Below are 21,592 nucleotides of genomic sequence, written 5' to 3'. Positions count from 1 at the left end.
AAAAGCTCTTCTTTGTTCTTTTACATTAACATTAGCATTTCAAAAAAAAGTCTGCCTAAATTAATTCAGCTTATTTGGCCTAAACAGAAGGAAGTGGGATTAATTCTTTCCAGTAAAAATTTTAAGAATCAGAAAAATATGTATTGGTGCTGATTATAATTTTTCATGCTATTTTGTGTGTAGCTGTTTAAATTCTATAACTCTATATCAGAATATAACCAACAGATGATCTTTAAAGTCTTACATCTCGTGAATCAACAGCAGCATACATAATGTCCATCCATCCTTTGAAAGTAGCCTAGAAATAAAACACAGTTGCTTATCTTCCCTGTAAAAATTCAAATTAACTAGGTTATTTATTTTTTTATTTATCTAGACCATAACTGTTAATAAAATCAATTCTAAATTTATAAACCACAACTAAAAACACAGACATAATAAAACATTTTTCATAGGTTTTTTTGAGAATGTATTTTTTAGGTATTTCAAAAATATTAAAAACCAGGCTCTGAAGGTCTCAGCAAGGCCACAGTGTGTTTGGAGCTGCAGATGATTATTTTGCAGGTGAAGAATGATAGACTTAGACAGACATTAATGCTAGAGATGTTTAGGTAGAATCCACTAGAATCACCCATGGCTGCAGCCATTTTGTTAAGTTTACAGCATGAATTGATGAAATCAGCAATACGGTTTCTGGACAGATACCAACATGCATCTGAATGTTTTTTTCTGTGTCTAAACTGACACAGTATTTTTAGAAATGTTTTAATCCCACATAGCTAAAAGGAATAGACTGTTCAAAGTAAAAATATACATTGGTTCTTGAGAGATTTGTTTTACAGAAGACCAAAAAGTGAACTGTGAAAGAGCTGCGATTAACATCTATAAGAATTTGACTGAGTTCCTATAGAGACTTTGTCTATATAAAGAGTAAAAAAGATCTGTCATCATTGCTCTAAGAAGGTGATTTTCATGGATGCAGAATGTCCACTTTCTAAGGAACGCCAAAGGGTTGGTGTGACATGCTGGCTGGAAGTGTGAGTGCACAATTATTAGCCAGGGTTTCCATGCTTATTCACAATAAAGAAAAAAGAACTCAAAAGCCTGTGAAATGAACAGACAAAGAGCATCACTCCTGAGGAGATTCAGGAGAAGAACCATCCCAAGGAGTATATTTCCATCTGTGCTTGCCAGAAGTAGCTCTGGTACTTTGGTACAGTTGCCAGTTTTCATGGCAGAAAACTTGCACTCTGGAAGTGTTCATATCCTCCTGAATCTTGTAGTGCAACAGCAGTTTACTGGGAAGGTATGCTTGGAGCCAGGCTTCACAGAACTTTCTGGCTCAGTTGACAATTGTCAGTGCACTTTGCGTAGCAATATTAGGAGAGGAGGAGAGTTCAATAAGAGCAATAAATGCAGAATAAGAGCGGAGGGAGACTGTTAATGGAGACAATCAGATGAAGAGGTGAAGATGCTCAAGGATCTCTTAATCTCTGCAGGAAAAGTAAAGGTCAGAAGGTAATATTTGAAATGGAAAATTTTGGAAAATCAGGACAAAGGAAAAAAAAAAAGAGAAGAAGAATGAAAAGTTCACAGTATTGAAGTAGTCATTAAAGACCAAGACTGTCTGGATATGTGATATGGATGAAATTCAGACAGCACTTCAAGAGATTAGGAGTTTTTTTTGCTTCTTCAGAGGCAAGTATTGGTAATAAGGCAGTTCAGTTTAATCTCCAGTACAAGAGTAGCAACGAGATCTGAAGTCAGAGAATCAGTCATCATTCAGTACTACTACTCAGCACATGAGAGTCACATTGCCTTTAAAGGCAAAACATTTTAAGCTAGGTAGTTAATTTTGGAATTAAGGTCAACTAGGAATACTGCCCTGCTCTGAGATAGAAAGGATAAGCATACAATTCTTAGATAACCTTGAATATCAGAGCTGTAACAATTTCATGACATTTCTGACATGTTTTCATTCAGTGAAGCTGTATGTCAAGTTATAGACAAGTGATTCTACACAGTTCAATCATCTAAATGTAATTTTATGCTTTCTTGCTTGTGTTTTGGGTCGATCCCAGCTATCAGAAGCTCCATTCTAAGCCAAGGAGCCTCTAAAGAGCTAAGGTCTTCACTTCTCTGACATAAATAAAATATGCTCAGTACTTAGAACAAAGGCATTTCTGTACTACAGTGCACAGGATAAGGAATTGAAGGGGAAACACAATTTACAGATTTTGTATAAGTAGCAGTAATTAATGGAATGAATATGCCATGCAATACAATAACATCTAATACTTCACAAGGATAATACCATAAGTAACATAATGCTTATTTAGTATACTATAATGACACTCTAATAAGCATTAAGGAATATGATAGTTCTATACTGTGCACCACTAAAAAGATTCTTATACCTTTTCCACAAACTATTTTCACATTATTATTATTATCATCATCATGAGACTGTATTTGCTAGCCTTGGAATTGAAAACTACTCTACTACCATTAATACAAAAATTACAAGAAACAGTGCAATAGAGCTGTGTGAGCTGCACATCACTGCTACAAAGAAATTATTCCACTTTTAAAGAATTTCCAGATTCTTTAAAAGAAGCAAAAAGAAAATATATAAGTTTACTTACTACTTGAAGCAGAGCAAGATATCCAGCTCCTACATTATCAAAGTTTACTTTCACGTTTTTCCATCGGGCACTTTGATTGTTTTTTATGAGTTCCTGACACTGAGTATAATTGTTGACATCACTGATATCAAACATCTCACCAGTTGTAGTGTTGACACAGTGATAAAATTTTCCAGCGAACAGATTTACTCCCATGATGCTGAAGATTAGCCAGAATATGAGACATACCAGCAATACATTCATGATAGAAGGGATTGCTCCTACAAGGGCATTTACAACCACCTAGTGTACAAATTAGACAAAATAGCCACTTAGTTAATGAAGAGAAAAAAAAAATTTAAAACACTTTAAAAATGTTTAAAAGGTATTAATATGGGATGAGCAGTTGAAATACTATATTAAGATTTATGGAGGAAACATTAATTAAGGTTTAATAAAATGCTAATGAGATTGCAAAAAGCAAGAAATAAAATAACATGGAACAAAAGACAATGCAAAAGTCTGAAAAAAAATCAAAAAGCGAAAGAAAACCTGTTAGTAGCAAGATGGATTCTGAGAATTTGTGTGCTCTAGAGAAAAAGAGAGAAATAAATGTTAAATTCCAACAATATAAATCAAAATCTATAAATAAAAATAAATAGCAAATAAACCAGAAAAAGCTTAAAAAATGATGATGCAGAAGACTGAATAAAAATGTCTGCATATAAAACTATCATTACTAATGATTTTATTCTTATAAAATTTATGTATATATTGCCAGCACCGTATTTCAGTATCCATATACAATGTAACACACTACTTATTCAGAAAGTGCAGAGCTATGACCAAACTATAAACATGTATTGCAGCATTGGAGTACTTTTGGGTGAAAAATTAAAAAGAGATTTCTCAATAACTTTTCCTTGTTTTTCCAGGAAATAGCATAGTCTGCATTTTCAGCAGACAGCTTACAATAGAGGGTTTTTAGGTGGGGTTTTTTTGTTTCGTTTGATTGTTTGTTTTGTTTTTGTTTTTTTTTTCTTTTGGTCAGATTGGCAGAATATGAAAATAATATTTTTCCCACAGGAGTTTTAGATGTCTAGGAGGAGATGTAAGAGTACAGCAGATGCATTCAAATGAAGTAAAAAGACATTAGCTGAGAAAACGATTTCCCATCTCTCCCCTTCTGTACTTCCAACCCTATGCTTATTTCAGTACTTCCAACCCTATGCTCAGAAAATCTTTCCCTAATACTATAACATTTATTGTGGGACTTTTTTTTCCCAGGCAAGTAGACAGGGAGCCACAGTGGGGCTTTAGTTTCTGGTGTGTCACTCTTGTCAGCTTCTTAATCTTGGTTTGGTTTGTTTTGTTTTCTGTCTAATCCTGTTCCATCCTGAACCACTGACAAACTAACTGAAGTTAGCTACAGAAATTGATAAAAAAAGTTCCCAGCTAAACTGCAAAAAAATCTCCAACCCTTTGTTCTAAAATCTGTCATGTCCTTTTACTTTTCTAGGTCCACAAATCAATGAAAATTTCAACGGTCAGTGGGCTGGGATAAGACAACTGCAGCAGTGAGCACGCAAATATAATGAGCACGAGGTCTGGTCTCCAAAGGTGAGCTGTACACAGGTCTTGTTTATAAGGACATGGTGGAAGGCCTTTTTCCACGTTTTTGCATGTATTCCCATTCTGGAGTTCTTTGAAGAAGGCATGAGTGGAACCATTAACACATTAATTTTTATATGCATACATTCATTCAGACTCATTCATTTTATCTCACCCTCATTCCTTCAAATCGTGACAAGGCTCTTAAAGGTCTTAAAGCTCTTAAAGTCCGTAGTGATTTAATGGCACCAAGTTCAGAATAGCCCAGAGCATTGGCTATTAAACTAACCAATGAGACCTATAAAATACAGAAACAATATTATTTAAAAAATGTTTCTACACTGTTTATTTAAAAAAAACCCCAACAGATCAACAGTGACAAATTGAACAATGCCACAATTTTCATACTTGCTGGAAAGGCAAGAGGTCTCATAAAGGCATGGTTGAAAAAGGAATATATGCTATTGAATGTCTATTATGGTTCAATAATGTTTAACAGTCATATGGAAACACAGTGTTGGTGAAGGATATGATTTTCAGGAATATATAAAGACAAAATAGCCATACTTTCTGTAACTTCATTAAGATTTAACCTTCCAAACAATTTAAAATTCTGAATATATTAGAATATTTGATTAACTACTGACAATCTTTTGAATATCCAGAATCACTAATAATATGCTGAATATTTTAGTGGTTAATTTAAAATATTTGTTATAAATATTACTTCTAAGTCAAACACAGAGAGTTCATAGCAACAATAACCAGGATATTTCTGAAATATGTATTGAAAGAGTTGGTACTTTCTCACTTGCCTGACAAATCTATTTGTTTTTATATAGGAAAATATTTTGTATAAAAAAACATTATGGGATAGATATCAACAGATACTAGCCTTATAAATCTCATAGTAAGAGCTTTATTATCTACAACAGTAGTAAGATCCTGATGATTGTTACTGGGATTTTATTATAAGACAATCCACTTAAGTAAGGCACAATTAATTTGCGTCTCAAATGGAACTGAGGTTTAGACAGTGTTAATGTGAAAGAAATTAATTTACTTTGAGCAGTTTTGGAGACAGGAGTGGTAAAACATCATACCTTACTCATATTTTATTCAGTTCTACCACCAAAAGACACATAAATGAACATAGACATATTTCGGTCCTTGAGGAAATTCCTCAAATGTTCATTTCTCTGCAGAGCTCTTCAAATGTTGTACAGAAATAGGCATTCACTGATAAGGGTGGTAAGATTTTGTCCATTATTTGAAACATGGGTATCCTATGTTACTTATATCCATAAGGAACAATTAGATGACTTTACAAACACAAGCGTTACAAGATCATGTCTCAAAACGACAATCCAAGAGCAAATACAAATCAGTTATTCATAACTATTCATAACTATTCATAACTATGTTGCTATATATATTAATCTAAAAGAAAATAGTATTTTAGCAAATTCATATCACTGTATATTTCAACTGGATTATATGCCAGAATGTAATTCTTTTTATTAAAGGAAAGGATTATTTTATTGCTGTAATGGATAAATGGAACTTGCTGTGATTTATAAGTGTATTAGAAAGAAAATCTTACTCATTTTCTGTAGTCTGTAACTGAAGTCTGTTCTCTTACAAGATATAACATTAGTGTTTCTGCCATTACATTAACTTTGTCATTAATTGTTATTAATAACTGTCATTTGTACACCTTATTTGTCTTGTGATTCTGCAGTGAAAGAGTTCTTTGTTATCCTTAGCCACCTTTAATATATTCCAGAGATAACAAGACATGGAATTGTCTGTATTTTTAATAGAATATTCATTTATTCATTCACATCAACAAGATGCCCAGACATGACAATAAACTTTAGTGGAAAGACAGCACATTTTACCAATGAAAATTAAATTATGAAAAAAATATTAAAAAAATATCTCTGGGAGAGTAAGACATCTCTTTTAAAACTGAACTCACATTAATGGCTGCTTCATTTTATACCTTTCTCCCCAAACTAGCACCGTGCCTTAGCTGTGTTTCACAAACCAGACTCCTTCCAAGCTAGTTAGATAGTGGCAGCTCCTCTAAGCTCAGTGGCTCTGTATGCACTGGCAGTTCTCAGGTTCTGATTGTAAGGTCTTGTTTGTGCTTTCTATTTCAAACTATTGTCAGCTTTCTTATCATGGTGCTAATGCTATTACACCATAAACCTGAAGTTGTATCTCAGAGAAATACTTCATCTGTTGGAAACAATGTTTCCCTCTGAAGGACAGTTCATAGAAGAAGCAAAGATCTGCTTGGAATTCTATTGGATATACAGCTGCTCTGTACTGCTCTGGTGTTCTTAGTCTTCTTAGCTTGGTTTTCTCTCATCCATTCCACTTGTTTTGTTGCTAGTAGGTGAGAAAATAAATGTCTCTATACACTGATAATTAGATTAATTTCTTTATTTTGAGATAAGAATGCATGCAGATGCAGTAATCTTAAGAAATGAAAAAGAACTCAAAATAGTGGAAAGATTTTCTACGTTTGTCTCCTAAAACAGTGGGGTTGTATGTCCTTATTTTTGTTTGTCTTCTAATGTAGAAACTTGGCAGTCACAATTCGCCCTGCTCAAAATCTTCAGTCAGGGTTGTCATCTGAGCCAGATCATTGTTCCCACAGCTTCACCTCAACTTTATTTCTATTTAGGCCTAAAAGTTTCATCCATAGGAATTCTGTGCTACTTGGGGAGGGGGCTAATTATGATCCTATGCTACGATGTATGTATTTCTATATGTACTTCATGAATAACTCTTAATTTAACCTGTTTTACTGGCAAGTAATCAAAATTTATTTTGTTTAGATGCATAATTGCAAGTTATGATTCTGTTCCGTCACTCACTGAACAACAGTGTTGGGGTTTATGTCTATGTCATCTGAATAGCCCTTTGAATTAATTAATTATTTTCATTATTTTCTGGATTTTCCGAGCTAGATAGCATACATGTTAGGATGCATGTAATGAAATATGAGACTGGCTAGGAAGAAAAAGTGACATTTCTTTATATATCTGGTTTTCCAGAACATCAATATTCTTATTTTCTATTAGTTTCATTATGAAATTGTCACAGCATGACTTGCCTCTTACTCTACGCGCATGGCATTTGGTACAGTAGTATAATGTGACCTTGATATTTTCCAGAATGTTGCTGCTGAGTTAATTATTCTGGAAAGCTAATAAAAGGGTTGAAAGCATGGTTTAATTAAATTACTTTAATTGTTTCACAAAAAGGATGAAACATTTTTAGCTATATGAAAGAAATATTAAACAGGCCATCAATATGACCATTTTTTAATGTACTATGACACAAGCCCCGTTGGAGGATTCTACATTTAATTGTTCAAAATCTGTACCCCCTGGAATTCTATCAGGTGCTAGCAATTTCAGAGTGGTCAAATATTTCATTCTACTTACAGACCCATTATTGTCCCACAGTATTTGGCAAATACATGATTTCTTTAAGATGTTACTTATTTCCATTTCACGCATGTATGATTTATTAACACAGTAATTTAAAAATAAAGTGTCTCTACCAAACTATAGGACCAACTCATAAAGTTAAAAAATATATAGCATAAAATGTTATCAGTTAAAGATTATCTAAGATTACATATCATAGCAGAAAACGACACAACAGTAGTTTACAAACAAATGTAATAACTGAAAAACTGATTGGGTATTCCCTGTTGTCTTTCCTGATGTCCTAGTTAGTTCCTAGCTTGGTATGTGGCAAAGACAACTTAGAATCATTACAGCTGTACCTTAAAACCTAGACAAAATAAACACATGAGAGATGGCTGTGGAAAGAGAAGTAAAAGCAAAAACCAAAGTACAGGATGACATGTTCCATACAATCTAGTTGTGTTGGGTTAAGACATTGTTGTCTCAAACCTTTACTGGATATCTCTGCCAGAATTAGCCTCCCTCCAAAAAAGTGAGTATCAGCCTTATTCACAGCTGTCTGCATATAAAATTCAGTCTATTTGCTGAAACCACTGATAAATGTGTTTGATCTAATTTACCAGGTTGTAATTTTGGGTACATAAGCCACTCCACCAAAATACCTGCTCCTTGCTACAGACATTGTTGCATCAGGCAGAAGAGTGGAGCAGAGAGATGGCATGATAAAGTCTTAAACTGAGGTAGGCAGATGTACCAAGAGTCACAGCTGTAAACTGACAGAGCTGAAAATTACCATTTCTTAGTGTAATTATTAAAACCTAATTTGTTCACAGACAGTGAAAGCAACTACGGTTACTTCTCACAGTGAGGGACTCAGGTATCTGAGATATTAAAGGTCAAAGCCCCAAAGGACTATCAGTGTTTACTCCTGAATAATTTTAGAGAATGGAATTAAACAATTTGATTAACTTTAGTCACTTCTAATGAGGAAGGAGACACTGGTGTTCTCACTGGCAGAATGCCACTGAATCACACCTGTTTAAACTGTCTGTTAAAGCAGCATAGATTCTCTGCTTTTCTATAGGAAGATAACATGAGCTCACATATTTCTTCCAAGTGCTGTCTGGTGGTGCTAAAGTAATTGCTGAATTAGCCTTAAGCACAGTAAGGCATTGTTTACCACTTCATGGAACATTAAATATAATTCTTTAAAAGTAGAAAGTTCCAATCTCATTTAGTTATGCTTTTGTTTATAAAATTATAAGTTACAGGTAAAAAGTTAGCAATATATGCTGCTTTAATTACGATGATATATTTTATAAGTCTAAGGCTAAACTAAGAAACCACAGAGTATGGCTCAGAATAATCTGTTTAGGTGTAAGTTAGAAAAAGAATAATTAAAACATGAGCTATAATTTATCTAAAAAAAAAATCCATTCTTAACATAATCCTGTAAAGGACCATCTCTCTACTTCATTAACATCCTCTTAAGAAAACCATTCATTCATGAGTAGAGTAGATTTTCAGGACAGATCTAGATATTAACTGTACAACAAAACTAACTTGAGCAGAATAGAAAAAAGAGGTGGTCTTTCATTTTGAGTTATGGGCCAATCTAGGTAGTTATTTTTTTTTTTTTAGTGGGAGTTACAAATCTGATACATTTCTGCATACATAAGGGAAAAATATTGATGGGACCAGGATTTATGCAAACTTCTCAAGAAATATGGCAGCATGGACAGAAATTACTATCAATTGCCCTGAGATGCCATCTCTCAGTTCCACAATGAGGGCACGTATAGCCAATGAACTGGGTCAGATAATGTGCAGAGGCGAGAAACCAAAATATTCTGGGAGCAAAACCAACTTTGATCCCTTCTGACAACATAAGCAAGGCCTTTGCACAGAACTATCACAGCTGGGAAGGCAGCCAAGAAACCTTGTATTCTCTTTTATCACAAACCCTGCCAAGTTATAGCTGATTTAACTATTGCAGATTGTCAGCCTATTAAAACTAATTAAATTTTAGACCAAATAGCCACAGCCTTTCTGTTTTTGCTAGAAATGATAACAGGATAGTTTTGAGGGAGAAAGTTCTGAGAACTTAGATGAAATCTGGACCAAATGTATTTTGTTTCACTTGAAAAGGTGCAGTGTTTGTAGAAGAAACTTGAACACTGAAATGTCTTATTTGCTAAGGAATAAAGTAGTATGATCAAAGATAGCATGTTTAAATACTCAATTTTTTCCTCATAAAATGTCTTGCTACATCATGAGTATGAAATTGTTAACCATCAAGAACGTCCAGCCATCTTTTCTGTTTTGGCATAGGAATGTACTTCAAATAACACCTCCAGGTCACTGCAGGCTACTACTAATGCGGTATAACTATACAATGTGAATTATTTTTGCATGTTTATAAGATTACTTAGTGGTAATGAATTTTATAACATCAAAAACTTTACTATAGTGAATTTTACGATATTAATGACTGTATACTTACATCAACAATCAGGAAGTCCAGCCAGCACCAGGCATTAGTAAAATATATTTGAAAACCATATGCTACCCATTTTAAAAGCATTTCCAAAATGAAAATATATGTAAAAACTTTGTCAGCATATTCCAGCATGGTCTTGATAGTTTTGCGTTGTTCAATATATATATCTTCAAAAGCCTATAAAAATATATCCAGGTATTACTACTATTTCACAGAATATGGATGATAAAATTAAGGAATAAATAACATTAAGTAAGTAGGTTAGAGCTAATCTTTCCCATTGTTCTTCTTCATCCTCTTATTTTATATCTTTTCCATCTTTAGCCATATTACAAGTTGGAGCAACATTATGTATTCTTCCCTGTCTGGAGTTGAATATATATATATATACGTATGTATATTTTATTTTACTAATGTATGAAGAAATAAACTCACAGCATGATTTTTTATCCTCTGTGGTATTAAGAATCTTTCATATACACACACAAAAAACCCCAAACCTTTCTTATACAACATCTAAGATATGTCTATTGCATTCTAGAAAGCAGCTAGAGGGATTCCATTTCTATCCTCCATCAATCAAACATATGTCTAAAAGTCAAATTAAAAAGCAATGTAGTTGCTAGAATGTACAACTATGCACATTTATATTGTAGCAACTGTTCAACTTGAGTAAAGCTGGAAAGGCAGGTAATGTAAATCTCTTTGGAAACTGGTTGTTAGGTTTAATTTGCTGCTGCACTCTTCCGTAGCTCCTGCCTTCAAAAAAGGAAGAGAATGAAGTAATTATTCCATTTCTTGGTATAGTCTTTCATAAGGAAAATTCAAGGAGTGGCTGAGCCTAGAAGGAATTAAGGATTTAAACCCATACATTTAGCTATATATTCACAGTTAACAGTCCTTTGTACTCAAATCTCTTGACAGACATGCTGAAAATTGGCAGGCAATTTAAACTTTGAGCAGCTACACTGTCTTAAAGAAAATTGCACAAGTTTTATTTTTACACTGGTAAGATAAAAGTAGCACTAAAAAGGTGCATGTGAAATTTATCAAACTTTTTCAAGTTTGGATCAAGTTTCATTCCATCCTGAAATGATAAAATGCAGGGAGTTTTATACAGTTCCAAGGAAATCAAGTCCTTCTGAAGCAAATTTGATTTTTGCTGTTGCTCCTAAAGAGATATCTAAACATATCAGCATCTGCAATTTTGTTCTACTTACTAGTGCTCCACTGCTGAGGAGAATCATGAATACAATGAAAGTCTCAAACCAGTTGTGTTCAACTATGCTGTAGCAGGTCTTTCTAAGATTCCACCAAGTTTTTCCTTTGCCATCCTCTATACTTACTTGACAACATGGAAATTTTTGCACACAACCTGCATTAGATTAAGAGACATTAGAATCCAAAAGCCAATTACTTTAAAGTCAATATTTACTGTCATATCAATATTGTTAGAAGCTTTAACTAATTTTATAATTTTTTTTTAATTAATCACTGGAATGCTGAATAGGATATCACATCACATAGGATGCTGAATATCTGAATTTAGATAGCTAATCTTGAGATAAACCAGACAATAGGAGACATAATTATGAGTAAAGTCAATCCAAAAAACATTGATTTTTTTTGACTGTTGGCATGTAACTGTTCCAACTGTTGGTGGAGTCACACAAAAATTTATTTGTTCCAAATTTAAAGGACCCTTTCAAATAACTGGAAAGCATTTTAACAGCAGAAAAGTTAATGACATTTCTTCATTACAAAATGTATGCAGTGGCCAGATAGATAAAGTTACTTAAAGCCTAGGGAAACCTTGTTTTTGCATCTGATTTCCAGCATTCTAGGCTAAAAGTATTTTCTTTTGATTTTTGAGGTCAAGAAGGCCCACTAGACTTGAAACCCTCAAGAACTTAATTGTGCTAGTAATAATGTCATTTTAGCAATACGTCTCTGAAGTCAACAGGTATTCTACAACCTTCTGTAAAACAGGCTTCTGGTTCAAGAGCTTCTTCACTTTCAATTTCTGCTTGCTCGCCCTCTCCAGGAGGAGCAATATCAACTGTGCTGCCTTCTGATGAGCTTGATGCATTTAGTTTCTGCAAGTAAAGTTCCACAGAACAATTTTTCTCATTAGATACATATTCTATAAGAAATGATACTGAATCAAATCATGCCAGTCTGACTTTTGAAGAATGGTAAACTTACAAATATGCATCACCAAAAGTAAATCCACGGTAATGACACGTACATTGTATAGTTCTGTTTCCCAGTTTATCTTCTCATAGGGAACATTTAAATATAATTTAGCTACTAACCTGATCCACGTACCTGACTTCTGAAGAATTCTCAATAGAATTAAAATGGGAGAGTCTACATGTACCCAACTCTTAAATTACTTCATTTTCTTTACTATTATAGTGGATTACATTGAAAATTAGTCTTAGTTTTCTGAGTTAAATGAACTAACAGAAATCTCCACTAACACACACCTTATCTGGATTTAAAAGCTGTAAATATAATAGCATTTAATGGCAATTTTCTGCACAATTTAATTTTTGCATAAAGCACAAATTAACAGATCCAAAATATCTTCTTTGCATTCCAGTCTTGTGTGCTTATTGAAGGACTTCCTGATGTTCCTTTTATCCCAAATTTTTCTGTCATTCTACTACTTTTTTGTATAGTGAAATACTATAGCCCTTACTACAGTAAAAGCACTTCTAGATCTGAAAACTGCAAGAATTGAAGAGTGACATAAAACAACTCAAATAAAGAAACTTTTTACCAAGTACATTAAAATTCTGATCAGGTCAAAGTATTCATCAGTCATGCAAGACTGCCCATAATTTTGTCCTTTTAAGAAAGTGTATTTTGAAAGGACGAACCTGCTAATAATGCACAGAACAAATGCAATAATCAGGCAGAGTTTATAACTTGTTTTCAGTTGTCAATACTGTTGTGTCTTTAATTGTTTTCATCCAAAATACATTCTTTTTTACTGTGAAATAAGGCTTGTAATCAGAAAGCAACATTAAAAAAATCATGGCAGTGAAATTCTTCTGATTTATCCCATGTAGCTATAGTACATAGGAATTTCAAGGGGGAATGTAGAGTGCACCTCTAACCTAAATCAATTGTACAAGTATTGATGTAACAAAAGGGCATTTGGACCAACTACATTTCACATTTAGTTTTCAAGATAGTGACATTTTTAGAATATAAAAAACCCCTTCTGTTCAGAGAATTTGAATGATTTTGCAACAAATAATAACAATAACTTGTTTTTTGAAAAAAGAGGCATTTCCATGTAGTCTCTTCTTCTTCAGAGACACTGCTGCAAATTAGAACTAGTCATTCAACTCTTCAGTTAAAACCCAGTCTCTTCAGGAAAATCTATTCGCAGCTAAGGGCTTTCTCTGCCAGAAATTAAGTAAATGGCACATATATCTTAATATAGCTTTGTAATCAATTCTTTCCTCATATTCAACTCTTATATGAGATGAATGAAGTTTAAAATAAAGGTCATGTTGGGTAATGGATAATTTCAGGGCTAATTTTCAAGAAGCTGACTTTTGCACACACATGCAAATGTAGTCAATATAGGGTCACTCAGGTTGTTACTGCACTGTGACCAAAAATAAAGGACTTGTCACATAATAGAAAAGATTTCTGACAAGCACACAGGTATGAGTTTAAAAACCATTCTTTCCCTTTTTACATATCATGATCTGTCATACATGGAAAATCATGCTGACAAATGTGAAAAGATTTGGATAAATACATTGAGAACTAGATGCTTCCAAAGTTTAGGTTTTTTGCTTAGTAAACATGTTAAAAAACCTTGTTTCATTTTTTCATACTCCGCTTCCTGTATGATTTCCAAAATTTATATATGTAAAATAGTTACAGCCATATTGCCTCTAAATGGAATCATTTATTACTGGTCATGTAAATCTGTAAGTCTGGAATAAAATATTGCATATCTCATATTGTGAGAATATATTAATTTCATGATCTATATTGCATTTACAAACCGAAATGCCCAGTAACGTACACTATATTAAGCATTATTAGCACACCACCTTATTATCCACACATAAGGCTCTCTCTCCTTTAAAAAGGGTAAAATACTTGTGAATTAACTCTCTTTTTATATATCATAGAAATACCAAGGAATAAGAAGTCTGAAACTTGTCATTGAAATTATAGGCAGTTTCTTCATTAAATAAATACCAAATGTTGTGAACATAATTATCTGTCACATTCAAGTTAGGGAAATTAAAACTAATTCATGGCCTGATCCATCATCATTAAATCAATTACTGACTTAACAGCAGCAAGGTAAAGGTTCATAGTAAGCATCAATTCTAAACCTAGGAGTGCAAATTAAAAGGCAGTCAAAATTTTAACTGCATCTTTCCATGTAAACTCTGCTGCAAATAGTCCTGTCAGCATAGCTGCTAAAAACCACGTGACAAAAGTGCAGTTTATAACCCAAAAAACCTACTATAATTCTATTAAATAATTTTCACATAAAGCATTCCCTTCACTATTTTTCAAATAATCTCGAACAACTGCATTATTAAGAAAAAAAACCTCATTAGTTAATAAAACTCCTCTTCTTTGCTTCAAGACCCTAAATTAGGAAAGAATCAATACATTTTAAAGAAGGTGACATTAATGATATTCTTTCTAGCAATGAAACTAATAAAGCTAATAGGAAGCTCAAGATTCATGATAGATTAGCACAATCTTCTTTTCAGCTCATAAATGTGATTATCAGCCTCTAGAACACACCATGCCCTGTAAATACTTCTTTGCATCTTCAATGATATCGCATTTTCCTTTATAAGGAAACATTTGAAAGCGATTGCTTATGATGCAGCATTCTCAAGGCCTGAATCAGCAAAACAACATGCTTGACTAGAGCAGAAGCCTGAGCAATACTGTGAAAATCACACACACACACACACAAAATCAGACTACCTCAATGGGATTATATTTTTCTGAAAACAGCAATATCAATATTATTGTGTAGAATATAACAGAAAAAAATGCTTCATCACCAACCCAAATACTTGGTTAATGTATGTATAATCAGCTTCCATAATGTCCTTTCAGAGCAATGCATCTCTTATCAACAGCTTCGACCATTAAAACAAGCTTTGACCAACAGCAGATTAGTGTGCCCATTTACAAGAAAGCATTCACTTAAGACCCAGTCTTGCTCTCATTTGATTCTATTCTAGATTTCAATAAGAGCAAGAGCAGGCTACTAAAATTTTAAGCTTTACAAATGGCTTCATGATTCAAGTGACAATAAAAAAAAAGGGATTCAGCCATTACAAATTGCCTTTAGTAATTCAGCCATGTGGTTTTATCCTTTGAATCTTGAAAGCTGCACTGTAATTGAGTGAAAAAATATAAAATAATGAAAATTGATGATTCCAAAGTTATTCTAAACTGACTTTAACTCTCAGATGTGACGATATTTGATTTTTTTATAATATTAAGAAAATTACTTTAAAAATCTCTTTCATTAGAGGTTTATTTGATGTTTAGAGCATATCTTGGTTTAAAATTTAATCAGTAAAATCTGAGAATTTTCAGAATACATACCAATTTTAATTTCTTTTGGCATCTCTGGGCAATTTAGACTACAATATAATATAGGTAGATAATACTGTACTATAATCAAGGGTACAAAATTAACTACTTGGTGATCCTTTTGAAGCCAGTAAACTCTGCCTAAAGGAAGCAGCTTTCAATCCTGCTATAGGACTGAAATGTCAATCTCAAAATTTTGATGCCTAGTTTTACTAAGATAATTTGACCTCCTTAGTTTCATATAACTTTGGCTCCTGTGCTGTCCCTATTCCTGAAGGCTCTGCCAATTTACTCATCAATGGAGGGCATGTTTGCCTATAATGAAAAAAACCTTAGGTTAAATATATATAGAATTTTATAAAAATTATGTTGACTACTCCATAGTCTTTCTAATTTACACAAAAGTCCCCCAACTCATTTACAGACCACTATTGTGAAACACATTCCAAAAAAACACTATTTATGAAGGAGTTTAAGATTTGAGAAAAGAGGATTTGTAAAATGTTTTGCTTTGAGAGTTCTTTAAGGAGAGTTATTTGCTGTCATTTTAGCAATTATGAAACTGTTTTCTCTGCTTTCAGTTTATAAAACTCAAGATATGCACTGTCCAAATGAATCCAGTGCAGTTTGTAGCATCTTGGATATTTGCATTACAGTGCATTGTAATTTTAAAAGTTTAACACTGTAATTTTTACATAAGTAGCTACTGCAATAATTCAAATGTTATTCAACAAGGAGCTGAAGTCATGGCAGTAATCAGTTCATAAATCAGTTAACACATTTCATTAAAAATTTACATTTATAAGGGCTGAATCAAAAAGGGTTGTTTTTATTTTTTAAAAACTATGCATGCTCCCTTTTTCTTTGGCTTCTTTAGCATATAACATTCCAGTACTTTTATGATCCATACTTCAAAACCTGAAGAGCATGCAGTTATTGCTAAAAACTGTATTTAAATATTCAGAAAAATCATTAGCAGAGTTAAAAAATATATGTTGGGTTGCCAATCCCACCTGACCATGCTGTGATGTGAGTCCCGTGACTCAGCAGAGAGCAGCTGTGCATGTTTCTACTGTCTTGCAATGGATAGGGAAGGTACATAGCTGAAGAGCATGCAGGCCAGTCAAAATCCATTAAAAAGTGATTATATATATATATACATATATATGTATAACTTGCTTAGGTAACCTGTGTGAAAGTGGTGACACGTTGCTCTACCTGGTTAAAAAGCACCAGAGCTGCATTCTTGATTGCTCCAGCTTGGTTTTACCCCTGTGAGAAGTAAGAATGGTAGGTAGTGAAGTTCAAGACACAGGATCACTAGTTTTCCTCTTTTTGGAATCTCTAATTCAAACATGGCTTTAACACAATTAAAACATTGTTATTAAATATTTTATTATTAGTTGGAAAAAGGGAAATACATACCACCTGAAATATTCAACAAACTTTTCTACAGAACTTGTTAGTTTATTTTAGAGAAATTAGAAATGCAGAAGCTAGAACTAGTAATCTGCACTCAGAAATTGTGATGCATAAATAAAAATAGAATGAATAAAATTAACAAAGACATGGTTAGCAGATTTGGAAACTATTTCTGTATTTATATAGTGCTTAATGCATATTAATGAGAATTTTAAGGGGGTTTGTTTCTTTCATGTTCTAGTCTTCATTTAACTAAGTGATTATCTCTTTTATTTGAAAAATATATACATACAGTAGGCAAAATACTTTGAAGCTGTATGGCTTCCCATTCTTCCTTCACCCTCTAATAATGATAGAACTTCTAGATCTCGATGAAAATAAATTTCTTCAATTTCTTTTCAGATTAAATGTGATGAATTATCATCTTGTGTAGGTTTCTAGTTTATATTTAGTATGCTATACACTTCTGACTCTATAATCTTTATCTAATTGTTTCAAAAGAGGATTGTATCGGTGTCTTACAGTGGAACATCAGTGCATCCAGAGATACGGTATAAATCATTATCCACAGCTAGTCTATAACTTAAATAGTTTGTGACTTTTGAAGATACTGTCCCAGAACTGGTCAGTTTTGGAAAAGATAATTTAGCTAGTTAGACATTTTAAACATGGTAAAGAATCATCCAACGAATTGATCAAACACTACTGGGTCTATTTTGGCTAACAAATTTATTGAAGCCCAGTGATAATGCTTAACTTTTGGGAATGCAATGACTGTGTTCTTGTCTTTTTAACTTCACCTAGGCACAAAAGCACTAGTGAAGCCAATCAGAAAACTAAACTTATTCCTTGTTTTGAAAATTTAGTAGATCAGATAGATGATGAAGGATATTTTTAATTTTATCAAAATCATCTGCGGTGATTTCAGAAGTCAATTGAGTAGCCTTACTTCTCCATTCTGAATTTATACTTACTGTATATATACTGTAGATAGAAAGGGGTTTGGAATTTTGAATGACAGAGACCTATAGGTATATGCATTTCTTCAGTTGTAAAATAAGCTTTCTGTAACTGAGGAATATATTTGAAATTATTTTTCCATGTTGAAATGCAAAACTGTATTTATAAAATTGTGAATCAGATATGATGAACAGTTGTTAAGTGGCATACAATATACAATAGTTAGGAGTCATGTTTGGTAAGATTACCATAGTGTAGTCATTTTACTGATTAGAAGCATATTTTATAATAGAAACAGCACCCACAATGCTAATGTTAAAACCCACCAAATTATCCCCATTAGTTACTTCTAATTTTCTTATTATCTTCAAAGTTAATGGTCTTGAATATCTTATTTTCAGAACAGAAATCTGGGGTTTTTTGTGATGATTATTTCATTGGGTGTTGCACCTCTATTTTCTGATTATTATTTAAAAAACCTTCAAATATCAATGAAATGTTTCTTTCAGGTACTTTCAGCCAACTATTGCTCTAAAACAGTGGGTAATTTATAATCTAATAAATATTATTGTCCTGTTTCATCCAAAGAGAGTTCCTCAAATTTCTAGTGATCTGTATTAGAAAGATCTTTTTTAGGTCTGAAAGGTGCAACCAGATTTCAGAATAGGTTCTGGCAGATTTGGGAAGTTATTAACTAGGAAATTAATTAGAATGTGTTTTCATGAAACGGAAAGAAAAAACCCAAACAGGAAGAAAAAGAACTAGCCTCCCAAAAGAAGTTCTGTGACTAGAGTTATTTTGTACCATAGTATGTCTGATAATAAAAATAGGAAATATTACAATTTGTTCCTCACTCACCCTCAGTTACAATTTCTATAGTAATTACCTGCTCCTGGCATATTCCTCAGGGGCACACAGCCCCTACCCCACTTTTGGCATGACAGACTTCAAATAATCATTCTGCTCTTAATGTCAGTGACAGTCAGTAAGACACCAGAAAAAAATGAATCATTTTATAGTTCCTGTGCCGATGTAGCTTCCCACAGCTCTGTTGTTAAATAAAATGTTATTATAGGGGATGCTTCTTCAAAGTATTTTAAGTGCTAAGCACTGCCACAGTTAAGGCAGGGAAAGTTCTGCTCCATCTCTTACCCCTCCTTTTGCAGACCAGGCCTTCTAGCAGAAATGTTGTCTCAGTGGTACACCATGAGAGGCAAAACAAAGCAAATGATGGTGTACTGTCCTAGAGAGGTGACTTAAACACTGCAACAGTGGACTCTTTATCTTCCTTAAAAGACAATCAGAAGGCAGCAAAAAATTCAACAGTACTGTTGACATGGTAGGAGAAGATTGGGAACCTTCACCAATTCCAGTCACATGCCAGAACATCTGTTCATATATTAACAAAGCCAGTGGATTTTTATACACACAATAAAACCCCCCACTTTATCCTTTCCCTAGAAATCATCCTAAAGGAATAAGGAATCCAGAGCCAAAAGTGCAATTAATAAAGCATTCACAATTTTCAGGGCACTGTCTGATTAGCTGCTGTTCACAACATGCACACTTGCACTGTATGAACACGTCAGAGCCAAACACGGTGTGTGAGCAGAATTTGCGGGAAGTGTTATAGCTCCAGCTTTGCAATGGTATCGATTGTAAGGAAATACTGAGGCTGCACAGAAGTGCTAAACCTATCCTAACCCCACCAAAAATTTCTCCACGATTTCTTATTATAAACACCATCTATCAGTTACTGCTGGATTTCCCACAGTCACCTGAAATTTCCACTTTCCAATTGCTTATACGGACTTTTCGATTTGATTTCTCTTCCTGAAGACATATGGATACAAATCCATAAAAAACCCCCACAAAATCTCTTTTGATTTATTACCATCCAGAAACTTCAGGATGGCCTTAGAAAACAAAAGCATAATGCCTGAACCAAGCAAAGATGGGGATGAACAGAGCAATTGACTTGTCAAAGTCACCTTGAAATTGGTATTCAGAACTTCTCAGCACAACAACAAGGGCTTTTACTCCTTTTTCTTGTGCACATATATCACATATTCACCTGGAAAGCAGAGGAGTTTCTGTCTTAGCATTGCATTTGGTTTTGTCCTCATCTGTTTTGATAGAATATACAGCAGTACACTGTAAACTGAGCCATTCAATCTACCTTAAAGAAGAAATAAACAAATAATACCTATGGCACAACCAGTGACCTGCCTTATAGCACAAACCCACAAACACTGAGGCAGAGAAAGGGGTAAATACTGCCAGGGGATCACTAGCCAGGTGTGGATGGAAGCTTCCCAAGTTCTTCTGCTGCTGAGGATGACATGTCATGCAACCACACATTTAGCATCTGCATAGACTATAAGCCCCTCAACTTCCTTCCTTACAAACCTTTTGAAAAGTAACATATACGGAAAATTTCTAGGCTTGTAACGTCATAAAATGAAGTTACTAGCATTTATGTATTTATCACTGTATTTATGAGAACTAACCACAAGGAAAGCAGTAAATGTATAGTAAAATATAATTTAAAAAAATCAGAATATATGAAAAGACATAGAAGACTTTGCTAAAAGTTCATTGGAAATGACAATCAGCTTTTATTAGATCAGCTTACAAGAAAAATACTGAACTCTCAGGCTGAAACTCTGAATGGGTTTTTTTGTGATACTAATTGATCTCATAACTTACACCACTTTACACTTCCTGTATCTCTTATATTCTTAAATTGCCATGGATAAGCACTACTGCTATACCATCTTATATATCTACATTGAAAAAAATTGTTTCATAACTGAGCAACTTAGTTGGGTGATAGAATATCTTGTTCTTCATCTTACAGCTGTTACACAGAGCAACATCCTTTGCAGCTGCAAATAAGCACACACTCTTCATGTTCCTTTATGTTCTTTAGCAAAAGACCCATACTATGATTCAGTGGATCATGGCTAATTTCATGTGATATAGTTTGATAGTGCTGAGGAATACATAATTATTTGCAAATATAGCAGCTATACAGCTATGATAAAGTCATGAATGCAGGGCTTCTTTATAGAAGAGCTTTCTTCATGGTAAACAAACCCTTTTGTATCAATGAGTTATCAAACAACATCGCAGCTTCTAATCTAATTCAAAACAAATTTCTCTATGGTTCCTGACCCCTTAAACCTCAAATTTCCTAAATTTCTAATGGCACTGAATATAATTATATTCTGATAATGCATTTATTAGCTTGTTGTTGATCACTACTTCAACAAACAAAGTTTTCCTTGAATACCATCAGCACCTGTTCATGATCACTTCTGGTATTCGAGCCACCTAGATTTCAAAGCACATGGAATTTGGTTTTTAGATCAGCTTCTGTCAGTTTGCAGAATAATAATAGCATAAAGCTTTCAAGT

The 21,592-nt window shown here is 33.5% G+C and overlaps 1 protein-coding gene across 2 annotated transcripts in view; it reads right to left on the bottom strand.

Moving 5' to 3' along the window:
- The window catches only part of LOC135417211 (sodium channel protein type 3 subunit alpha), a 73,311-nt gene that overhangs the window by 8,357 nt on the left and 43,362 nt on the right, over positions 1-21,592 (bottom strand). For both annotated transcript variants that reach the window (XM_064661008.1, XM_064661009.1), the window contains 6 exons: positions 12,160-12,280; positions 11,405-11,559; positions 10,188-10,361; positions 4,411-4,533; positions 2,646-2,927; positions 245-298 (listed from right to left, as the gene is read on the bottom strand). In XM_064661008.1, the coding sequence (XP_064517078.1) occupies positions 245-298; positions 2,646-2,927; positions 4,411-4,533; positions 10,188-10,361; positions 11,405-11,559; positions 12,160-12,280 (909 nt within the window). The remainder of the gene's footprint in view (positions 1-244; positions 299-2,645; positions 2,928-4,410; positions 4,534-10,187; positions 10,362-11,404; positions 11,560-12,159; positions 12,281-21,592) is intronic.

This window comes from Pseudopipra pipra, chromosome 7 (assembly GCF_036250125.1).
Source record: "Pseudopipra pipra isolate bDixPip1 chromosome 7, bDixPip1.hap1, whole genome shotgun sequence".
Classification (NCBI taxonomy): Eukaryota; Metazoa; Chordata; class Aves; order Passeriformes; family Pipridae; genus Pseudopipra; species Pseudopipra pipra.
This window is presented reverse-complemented; position numbering and strand designations above follow the sequence as displayed.